The sequence below is a fragment of the Vespa velutina genome, chromosome 2 (genome assembly GCF_912470025.1).
Source record: "Vespa velutina chromosome 2, iVesVel2.1, whole genome shotgun sequence".
NCBI classification, from domain to species: domain Eukaryota; kingdom Metazoa; phylum Arthropoda; class Insecta; order Hymenoptera; family Vespidae; genus Vespa; species Vespa velutina.
Window position 1 is genome coordinate 15,832,547 of NC_062189.1, and position 12,500 is coordinate 15,845,046.

Here is a 12,500-nt window from a genome sequence, read left to right on the forward strand (position 1 = left end):
TAATTAAGCAAAACCGATGAGCATTCTCTTTCTCTCTTTCTCTCTCTCTCTCTCTCTCTCTCTCTCTCTGTCTGTCTCTCTGTCTCTTTCTCTCTCTCTCAATCTCTCATATTTTCAAGTACACCTATCTTCTACCTACAAATACATAAACGTATAAAGATACACATACAATACACTTATGTATGGCTGACAAACCCGGTAATTTAGTGAATTTTTAATTTATGCATCGTAAGTATCATCCGCATTGAAATCGACGTTGTTATACATCTTCACGAACTGGATCGTCCAATTTCTTTTCGCCGACCCTGTAATAACTTTGCTACTCCGCCCGTGACGATACTTTTCCCCTCCCCCCACCCCTACCCTCTCAGGTGGCACCTACGATAAAGAGAAAGAAAGAGACAGACAGACAGACAGAGAGGGGAAAGAGAGAGAGAGAGAGAGAAAGAGATCTTCCGCGTCCCAAGAATTTTATCGTAAATTGTTACGGCAAGAAACGACGCTTTCTTTTTATTAACCTTCGTGACTCGAATACATACATACATACATACATACATACATACATAAATATATAGCGAGAGTTAAATGAATGGCAAAGAAATTTTCCATGATTCTTCTCGACGACATCGACATTAAATTATTTCCAAAGTCGATTATCGTCGTAATTAATTAATTCTTCCTGTTAACTAATATGGCATTGATAAGAGAATCTAAGAGTGATTTTTAAATTCTTTAACGATCATAAATGATCCAATAGAAAATTTTTGACAAAAAAGAAAAAATTTAAAAAAAAGAAAAGAAAAAAAAAAAAAACGAGAGAGAGAAGAAAAGAAAAAATTCGTTTACTATAAAGCTTCAATTTTATTATTACTTCATTACGATATAAAATTATATTCGTTCTTAAGAATTTAAACGTATATATTTCCATCGATATCGTTGTCCTTGATATCCGTAAAGTTTCCTGTCGAAAATATCGGTACGATTTTGAATTAACAGACATCAATAATTCAACCATAAGATAGTTTACGTTGACAGTATTATACCGTATTACATTGAATTATTACTAACAGCTATTGAGAAAAGGTAGGAATAAAAAGTCGTTAAGAGATAACAAGAGAACGTTTGATCTATTACACCGGCGCTACTTCTTTCTTGCTTGGGTTCGCCGACTTTCGACCGACGATATTTCTTGCCGATAGTTACGAGTGGTTACGCGTACTGAACGATTACGGAGCATGATAAACAAATAAACGAAGTCAAACTCCGACAGCCAAGGGGGATTAAGCGTGACCGTGCCAGTTTCGTTCAAGTGTTTCAAACTCGAAATCTTATGCTTTGTAAAGTGGAAAGAAAGAAAATCCCGATAAGATCTTATTACGATTATTTATCTATCTATAATATGTATATATGTATGTGTGTGTCTGTATATATATATATAATAACACCAATGAAAAAAAAAAAAAAAAAAAAAAAAAAAAGAAAAGGAAAAAAAAGAAAGAAGTAAATAAATTCTCAAATAGGATAGATTTCATTTTCTGATTTAATATGAGAAATATATATATATATATGTGCGGTATCTTGATATAATCATTTATTTAAAAGAGTCAACATTCGTGACTTAAAATATCAGGACAATGATAGATGGAGTTATCACGAATTGTCTAATAAATTCTCGCGTGGGAACGTATACGATTTCTCGTAGAAATGTTCGTGTAAATGCGAAAAAGATAAAACGTAATATTCGAGCAGGGACAAACACGACACGACACGATACGACACGAAACGAAACGACATGACATGACATGATGGGACGGGACGAGACGGGACGGGACGTAACATAGACGATTTGCTCGTTACTGGATCACGCGTTTTAAACGTGACGCCGAAAATGACGAAATCCTATATAAATATATAGATACGATGCCGGGACAATGAACTTACCCCTACGATACCCCTAATTCCCGTGTATTTGCGCTTTAGACGTTTATTAGTTCGACATTATCGTTCAAATGTCATAAAGTGTGCGCAAACGAACGTATTAATCGTTATTTGAATACCTTTAAAAAAAAAAAAAAAAAAAAAAAAAGAAAAAAATGTAAAAAAAAAAAAGAAAAAAAAAGAAAGAAAGAAAAAGAAGAAAAAATTTTTTGATAACGTTTCACTTACCTTGGGGTCAAAGTTGAAGACCTGTTCAGGTCTGAGAGGACATTCGAGACCACATTTACAGGTTCCCGCTGTCGTCAGGTACTCCTTCAGTTGATCCAACGAGCCTAGAGCCGTACTGCTAGGACTGAAATAAATCAAATCAAATCAAATAATAAGTTATTATAATAATACGAAATCTTCTTAAATACTCTTCCTCTATCTTTCTCTCTTTAAATGAAGAAAAGAAAGAAAAGGAGAAGAAATTTCGCGGAAGAGATATGTTTCAATTTTCATGTCTTCGAGTATTTATTAAAAAAAAAAAAAAAAAAAAAAAAAAAAAAAAACCATACTTTTTTTAATCGATCGTTACAATGTAGATAAAGAAAATGATTTGTTTATTAAATAAAAACTATAACACGTATTTACGTTCCTGAGGGATTCATCTTAAGTCGTCTAAGTCCAATGGTTTGAACTTTAACGTTTATTCGCATTCGAACGTACGTACGTACGTTCAAAGCCAAGTAGATATGATAGAAAAGAAGATGAGAAAGACATAGTGGTAAGGGTGGAAGAAAGGGCTTCAATACCGACACCAGTAACGTTCACTTTCGAAGATGGTTTTAGGTATGGGAGCTGGGAGAGAAAGGAGACAAGCCGCAGCGATGTGAAACGAGCGAGGCTTCTTGCTTGTATATTGATTACCCAATGGAGAGACAGAGAGACTTTGTTTCAAGGTACTTTGCAGCTTCCTAAACTAATAACCTCGGGCGTTTCATCCAGGGCATTATAACCCCCTGAGACTACCCCTCTTCTTCGTGTCTCGACCCTCACTACTGTACCGTTTCTCTCTCTCGCTCTCTCTCTCTCTCTCTCTCTCTCTCTCTCTCTCTCTGTCTCTCTATCTATCTCTCTTCCCCTTTTATCTTTCAGTCATGCTGTCTCACCTCTCCTTTCCTCCCTTATCGCTTTATATCTTTCTCTGTATTCCTATATCTGTCTTTCTCTTTTCTGTGTACTATAGTATCCCATTCTCCAAAAGGATTCCTCGAGGCAATTATTTCTCCCAACAAGACAAATTTCTAGGCGCCCACCTTGTTACTAATTTGTGCCGTATTCGATTTGTTCCACTCATATATAAATATGTGTGTGTGTGTATGTGTTTGGGTGTGTATTTGTATGTGTATTTGTACCCTTACATCAGTGCGAAAACGAGACACGAGTTGTGAATTTCGTGCCTCCAGTTTCCTCGCGAATTATTAAGGCGAGACGCTGATATCGCCGTCCGCCGCCGCCGACTCTACCTCCTCCTCGTCCTCCCCCTCCTCCTATTCCTCCTCCACTATAACGATAAGAGGATTTAATTATGCGCGTTTTCAACGAATCTACCCATTCTATGGAAGGTAATGTACTCTCTATCGGAATAACCGTTTGGAAGTTTCGCCGAGAGGAGTTCGAGTTTGCTCTTCTACTTCATTCTCGATTATACATTTCCATTGTACGTACATATTTACCTGCCGAATAAATCAATTGTTTCCGACTCATTTTGTATGCGTACGCGCTAACTAGTACCTCGCAAAATTCAAAATTCGCTTTACGTGTTACGTTAAACGTAGATATATTTATATGAAAGAAAGAAAGAAAAAAAAAAAAAGAAAAAAGAAAGAAGAAAAAAGAAAAAAAGAAGTAGAAAAATTCCATGAAAAGTAAGAGTTTATTCCTTAATATAATCCAACAGATTTAAAAGCGAAAAATTTTCAAGAGCGTATACTTAATATATACGAGTATATATATATATATATATATATATATATATATATATATATATATATACATGTATACACATGGCAAGACAGAAAATCCCTTTGAAAGCTTATGAAATAGGGAAGAAAAAGAGGGTTACTTTTACAAACGAAAATGTAATAGAAAGATGCTGCTGCTGCTACTACTACTACTATCGCCAGTGGTTTATCTCTTATAGATAATGCAATAACATATCTCTTTTTTTTTTTTTTTCGCGAAAGCACTTTTTCGTGGACGCTCGTGTCTACTCGTAAGGATACCACGATAAAATCTAAATGTAAGAGAGCGATTTTGTAAGTAAGAGAGGTCGTCAAGCGTAGTTCCTTCCATTTCCTACAAAACGAGTCGCGTGAAACGAGTAAGAAGGATAGGTAGGTATACGATAAGCTCCATAGGATGAATAATATTCCTCTGAGAAAGGGTTACTTGTCCTACTAAAATAGATCTTATTCCTTGACATAACGAACGTCAGTATTTTGTCTAAGCCATAAGCGCAAGGAACGAAAACGCGTTGAAGAATATAAATGTAGATATGTATAATATAAAGATGAGAGAAAGATATATATATATATATATATAAAAGTATATATATATATATAAATAAAAGTATACGACAACGGCAAATTTAATTTTTCCATTCAATAAGGTATTAGCATTTAAATGAATAAACGAGTTGTGCAAGAGCGATCATTAATAAAAGTCTTAAGTCGTATTTCTATGCTTCGAGTACTTGCACGAAGATCACCGATGATCATTCTCGAGTTCCTATTATCTCAGGATAATAGGAATCGTTAAGATGATTTCTTACGATTTCTGCAATAAGATTGATCTTTCAAATGAAGAAATAAAGGAACGATTATCGGTCTCGAATAATTTTACTTTCTTCTTTCTCTCTCTCTCTCTCTCTCTCTCTCTCTTTTTCTTTATTTTTTTTTCTTTTTTTTTTTGTTACAAATTATTTCTACTTATCAAATTGTAATGGTATCGAATCGATCGTAATGTATGCCACCGCAATCATTGTTTACAATCTATTACTACTTGTTATCGTTAAATCTTTTTTACATTCCCATTGAAATATTTAACGTGCTTCCGTTAAGCGAATAACTCGAAGCCGTTCGATCGAACGAAATCGACTATACACTCTACTCTCGTTTCTGTTTTCCCAGAATTCATATCTCTAGTGTCATATATATATATATATATATATATATATATATATATATATATATATGTCTGCACGTGTTTGTATGTTCGGCTTATCGAACGATTTAAAATTTGAACGGCCATGCAGAGGAATGGTCGAACGACAAGTATCGAGCGTCGCATCGCGTCAGTTTCGTTTTATGGTTAATCGCTCTTTATCGAAGGCACTCGAGCGCAGTTTCGCAACGTTCTCTCGCTCTCGCTTCGGCTGTCCGTAAATTATAGCTGTCATAAATTTATCCGCGATCGGTAATTATCGGAGTGAGCCATCCGTCGGAACGGGGCGCGAATAACGAGCCAATTCCAATTGGTAGGTCGAATCTATCCGTATACGTATCTATACACACACTTTATTACACGCACAATACGTACACACACATACATATATATATATATATATATGTCTATAAATATATATATATATATATATATTTATACACTAGCACAAACGATCCACCGACGATACTACGCGTCTCACCGATTCTCGATCCGCGCTTCGATTTATACCGAACCAACCTTCTCTTCTCCATTCTCTTTCTCTCTTTCTCTTGAACGCACACGTTCGATCTTTCACGGTTGCAATCAATTTCGCGTCGCTTCGAAATGCCTCGACTCGCTCGATTATCGCGGCTTTTATCGCGCGTTTATCGCGCATTCATCGCTCTCTCTTTCTCTTTCTTTCTTTCTCTTTTTCTCTCTTTCTCTATCGACTAACGTTTTATACTCCTTATTATTTTTTTCATCAATCCTCGCAGCTGAACCTGCTGCCAAGAACACGCAGTCTTTTCAAAGGTAAACCCACATCGAACGAGGACGAAGCGGAAAAACGGTGAATATAATTCCACGATAAATAACTCCCCCTAACCCCTTATCCTACCTCCTCAACCTTTCTTTTTCGCCGTTCTATCGCCGTATGATGATTTTACTCGCATAGATCATTTCTTCTTTTATTTTTTGTTTTTTGTTTTGTTTTGTTTTTTACTTTTTTTTTTTTTTTTTTTACTTTTTCGTTCTCCCTACACAAGAAATGCAAACAACGAGGACTGCGATGCATCGGCAATCTTTAACTTCTTTAATCAGCGCACACTTAGACGATTTATTTTACATAACTACATTAGAACTGCTCGCACTTAAGCATGACACTTTCGTTTCGCCACGAAATCAATGATCCGAACCGCAAAATCGGCGCGTTCATGTTCGATCAATTTCGGTGTCCATTAAGGATCGAAGAGTGGGGTCTCTCTATTCGTGTCACGATACGATATTATCGGGGGAATAATTTTCGAACCACGAAAAGTGAAACGTTAACGGGCCGCGATCACGAATCGCTCGTTTCCTCTGTGGTGTTTTGCACTTTTGTGCATGCGAGTGAACTGGACGCTGAAAGAGTATAACGAGGGGAACTTGTCTGAGGAAAAAGAAGCCGTGCGAAAGATTCAGAGAGAGAGAGAGAGAGAGAGAGAGAGAGAGAGAGAGAGAGGAGAGGAGAGAGATAGAGAAAGAGAGAGAGAGAGAGAGAGAGGAGAGAGAATGAGTGAGTGAGTGAGTTAGTAAGAGGGAAGTGAACAAGTCGACTGGAAAGTCAAAGCAACGAAAGAAGGATAAAGGGAAAACCATTTTACAAGTTGAATCAGGCACAGATTGCAGCCATTTACTAACATAAATTGCACGACAGGTAATCGTCTCGTGTGCAGAAGGGAAAGTCTCTATCGTATGTTTGCGAATAAAGAACAGACTTTCTTAAAGAAATATATATATATATATATATAAAATCCTGTCCAATTTTTGTTGAATTTTAACGACGTTCGAATTAAAATATTTTGATATACATAGAAACGCTTTAATAACTAAAAATTTATATCAAATTAAAATAAAATAATTGTTTTGTTTTTATACTTTTCGATAATTTAGATAATTAAATGCAATTATTAGAATTTGTTAGAACGCATAAACTAGATATACCTGGGTTTAGTATATAGAATGTAAAAAAATAAGAGACAGAAATAGTCATGGTAATAATAATAATAATAATAATAATAATAATAATAATAATAATAATAATAATAATAATAATAATAAAGAAAAAGAAAAGAAAAGAAAGAAAAAGAAAAAAAAAAAGAACAAAGAAAAAAAAAAGAAGGAAAAAGGAAAATAAAATCTCTTTTACGAGCGAGACGATATTTAAAGGTCGCAAAGAAGGATAGGAATCTCGAGTTTTACGAGATGTCGTACTATTTTCGTCGATGCATTCCAAATGAGACTATCCACCCTACATATGTACGCGTCGTACAGATAACCTTATCGCCTTAACGTTGCCGGTTTTACCGATAACGGCATCGCGACCACTGTAAATGGAAGTTAGATATAAGTTATGCATATTCTTACTGTGTAGCCCGTTTTGTTCGTGTAATAATACACGATACAGTGAACGAACTCTCTACTATGTTTTTTTTTTTTTTTCTTTTATTTCCTGACGTGTTACAACAAATGGAAATCTTTAATTAATTAATTAATTAATTAATTAATTGATTAATTAATTAATTAATTAAGTAATTACTTAATTAATCAATTAATCAATTAATAATTCAATTTATTTATTTATTTATTTAATTTATTTAATTCTTTTTCCCTTTTTTTCTCTTTTTTTTCGTTTCACGTAAAGTCTCTCAATACATCTAAATAAATAAATAAAATAAATAAATAAAATAAATAAAATAAATAAATAAAAGTTTCAGTAGTTAAATAAATTTATCAATTACGAACAATCAATCCATTTTATCTAAAAATACAATAAAGTACATACATTATTAAGCCGATAATTAAAAGATCATTAAGAGCCCACGTTGCTGTCATTGAAACGACTACTATTACTTGATCTTGACGATGATCACGTTCGCAAAGATAACGCGTGGGATGTAACATCGTGCATATAATTAAGTCAAACGATGTTATTATCTCGGTTAACAGTTGAAAAATGAAGAAAGAAAAGGAAAAAAAAAAGGAATCTTGAAAATAAATATCGACTCGTTTTATACCACATTCTGTTAGATTTTTAGTTTGTGCTTGAATTAGAGAAAGATAGAGAGAGATAGAAAGAGAGAGAGAGAGAGAGAGAGAGAGAAAGAGAGAAAGAGAAAGAGAAAGAGAAAGAGAGAGATAGTAAATCGTTTGGGTGACAGGCTGGTACGAACGGCAACGGGGCGTATTTTAACGATCGATCGCGCAAACCGATCGGTCCGACCGCAAATTGCAAGCGTTGCGCATGGACAAAATGTATGTGAATACACCTACATTTCGCTCTCTCTCTCTCTCTCTCTCTCTCTCTCTCTCTCTCTCTCTCTCTCTCTCTTTATATACACACACACATTGTATATACACATAACATATATATATATATATATATATATATATATATATATATATATATAAATGTGTGAGTGGTTGAGCGCGAACGATTGGTGCAGGAAAAGCCAAGCCAGGTAGGTAGATAGATCTATATAGAAGCAACGTTCGATGCAGGCTTATGGATTTCCGGGCAGGTTGTCTTTCCCAGTCGTGCACACTGTCGGTGACGGATTTAAACGAGACGCGGGAGCGTATAAGTGACTCGATAACTTCGCTGGGAATTCCCTCAAGTAATTGCACGCGTTTGGCAATCTATAACCAGGTCTCTCTCTCTCTCTCTCTCTCTCTCTCTCTCTGTCTTTCTCTCTTTCTCTCTATTACAACGAATCGAATAGATTCCCGTTGGGATATGAGAATGTATTAGCTTATAGGTATATGCGAATACTCGACGACTTCATCCATGGAAAATTGACTTTACAATCATTTCTCTTTTAATTTCTATTTGTTCATTATTTCCCATTGATGTGTTTGTTTATACTTTGTAATTATTATTATTATTTTTTTTTTCTTTTTTTTTTTTTTTTTTTTTTTTTTTTTTTTCATATATTACCTACGAAAAACAATGGCGATTCGAACGAAGAGAAGTATCTACGTTAACGTACACAGTGATATTACAGATATTATTTTAATACTGATTGTATGAATAATTAGTAAAATGCGTGAAAGTTGAAGTAATTTAATGTAGGCGAATTGTTTTTCTTGAGAAAAATTTTTTTTTTTTTTTTTTTTTTTTTTTTTTTTTTTTCCTATCAAGACACAACGTCTTTATGAAAAAGAAAAAGGAAGAAAAGAAAGAAAGAAAAAAAAGAAAAGTTAAAAAAAAAAGAAAAAAAAAAAGAAAAAACAAAAAAAAAAAATCACTTCCCACGACGTGCCAATAAACAGGTCTTACTGGAAAATTTACGACTCCGACATTCGAACGCAGGTGTTGTTACGTTCCGTGATCAATCGATAGTTTATCAATCGACCGAGATGTAAAATCATTGAGCTGCTGAAAACGATGACAAACCATCGTATAAATCATGTAAACCGTCGATAAACGTGAATTTTTTTTCCTTTTTCTCTCTTTTTTTTTTTTTTTTTTTTTAACCACATTAAAAAGTTAATCCTCTTCGTTATGACAAATCTTAAATAAATCTTCCTAAAAATAACAATACTTGAAACATTTTTATTATAGCAAGTAACGAAGATATTCACCATGATTAAAATTTCATATACATATATATATATATATATGTATGTAACAAAAACAAAAAAAAAAAAAAAAAAAACAAGAAATAACTCAAAGGAACGTAATCTCGAGTCGAACTGAAGAAATGATTATCGATAGGAGTATGAAAAAAAGAAAAGGAAAGGAAAAAAAAAAAAAAAGAAAAAAGAAAAGGAAAGAAAAAAAGGAAAAGAGTATAGCAATCGTAAAATAGGGAATATTCGAAGAAGAAAACGTCGTGATTGTCTTCGTTTTCTTTCGTTCTGCTTTAATCTCGACGAAAAGCATACAACGAGGATTCGTTGATACATAATGTACGTATGTATATATATATATATATATATATATATATATATATATATATATATGTAAGTATACATAGCTTGGTAAATCCCGCGACTATACGGCTATTACTAGCTTACATTATTGATTTATTATTTAGCGTCGGTGCGGGAGCGCAAGCGCGAGTTAAATCGGGGTTAACTGCTCATTTACTGATACGATGCATTACGGTTACTGCTTTATGCCATTTGCCTTGATAGAATATAAAAAAGGGACTAGCTAAACGAAGGAAAAGAAGAAAGACAGAGAGAGAGAGAGAGAGAGAGAAAGATAGAGCGATACTTTCGACTTAATCGATAACAAGCTCTTAAATCACTTTTTAATTTCCCTATAAGACGTCCGATAATACGTAAATTTTCATATACTGTCTGTCCTTTATTTTCCACGTTTGTTCCTTGTTTTATTTCATTTCATTTCATTTTATTTTATTTTGTTTTATTTTATTTTATTTTATTTTAATTTCATTTTATTTTATTTCTTTCTTTTGTTCCATTCAAACGAAAAGTAAAGCGGATGTTAATCGTAAATCTAAACACGCAGCTCTAGGACAATATTTCACGTTAGAAATACATGTATATATATATATATATATACACACCTTTATACATAGGGTGTTGCAAGTTTTTTTTCCATCGAACTGTGCGAGTACGTTTTATGAATAGAGATAAGAAGAAAAAGAAAAAAAGAAAAATGTTATATCAACATAAACTTATAAACGCTTTATTAAAAAGTTATAAAATAAAATTGAATTAAATGATAAAGAGAAAGAGTATTTTTAATATTCATAATAATCATATATATATATAGAGGCGCAACAAAATACACGTAGTATCAGATAAAGAGTATTTCGATGGGAATTCAAATACAACGCATTTGATATAATACAATGGTTATTTTATAATGGAACAAACACGATGAATCGTCGTTACATCATAATATATTTATAATAAAAATTTTATTTTTGTTATGACATTTTGATAAAGCATTTGCAAGTCTATACTTATGGAACCTTCTTATTTCTATTCGTAAAACATGGTGGCACAATTTAATGGGGGAAAAAAAAAAACCTGAATATAACTGTAAGAAAAGAGAAAAGAAAAAAGAAAAAAACAAAACAAAAAAAAAAAGAAAAAAAAAAGGAAATATGGTGAAATTTCGTTGTCGCTATTCAAGCTTGAAAGCATCGATATTTCCGTAAAATATATATATATATATATATATATATATATATATATAAAAAATAAAAAAGCAGAAAAAAGTATCGCTCACTACGTTCCACCACATGAATACAAGCAATTTATTCGGAAAATGGTGTAAGTTCAATTTCGACAAAATCAATAATATGGTAGATATCTCTATAAAAAGAAACGTACGGGGTTAAAAAAGAAAAAAAAAAAAAAAAAAGAAAAAAATTATCTGCAAATAAAAATAATAAAAATTAAAAATACATATTTATCTTAAAAATGAGATAAAAGAGAAAAAGATATATATATATATATATTTTTTTTTTTTTCGTCCGAAGTTATTTAAATCACAGATTATACGTCTTACTTAATCGAGCTTCCTGCGATTATAACGAAATAATTAATAAAAAATAGGATGTTTTCGTAAGGGATTAAAATCGTCAATTTTTCAAGTCATGCTAGATTGACGGTAGCAAAGCGACTATTCAACGATCGTCGCCTCTACGTACATACACACATTGCAGCAGGCGATAAAGTTATAGCGATTAAATCTGCACGCTAGCTCGCACTTAATGAACGTCACGCGATTTCTATGCCGTGGAATATTATTCACCGCTCGACAATTGTTAACGAAAAAGGAATCGAGCATAAAATTTTCCACTGAGAATTCTATTATATACGAGAAAATCAACGCGAGACTATACACACACACACACACACACATATATATATATATGTATATACACACATTAGTGCAGCGCTTTAAACGATTAGTTATTTTCTTTATTCCTTTTTATAATTGTAAACGAAAAATTTAAAAATCACTTTCATTCATTTATTCATTCATTTATTCATTCTTTCTCTCTCTCTCTCTCTCTTACTTTCACTCATTCGCAGGCTCTCTCTCTTTTTGTCAATTATCCATGTAGACGAATAAAAAACGTAGACGATTTTCACAAAAGGAGAATCCAATATTTGAGATGATCTCTCACGCAAGAAGCGAGGAGAATTCGTTGTACGATCATCGATCCAGTCAACGACTACATTTCGATTAACAGGAAAGCGATGCGCCGCCGGCAAATTGTTGCTTCGAGCTTGATAACAGCGTGCCTTCGTCAATAAATTAAACGCCATGATAAACCGGTAGCGGCATCCTGCGTATTCTCCATGCACGCGCATGTGTGTACACGGATTATACGAACGTGCCGGTA

At 33.3% G+C, this 12,500-nt stretch overlaps 1 protein-coding gene across 8 annotated transcripts in view; it reads right to left on the reverse strand.

The window, feature by feature from the left end:
- Positions 1–12,500, reverse strand: part of LOC124947366 — a 284,587-nt gene that overhangs the window by 76,430 nt on the left and 195,657 nt on the right. For all 8 annotated transcript variants that reach the window (XM_047489439.1, XM_047489438.1, XM_047489444.1 and 5 more), the window contains one exon: positions 2,167–2,290. In XM_047489439.1, the coding sequence (XP_047345395.1) occupies positions 2,167–2,290 (124 nt within the window). The remainder of the gene's footprint in view (positions 1–2,166; positions 2,291–12,500) is intronic.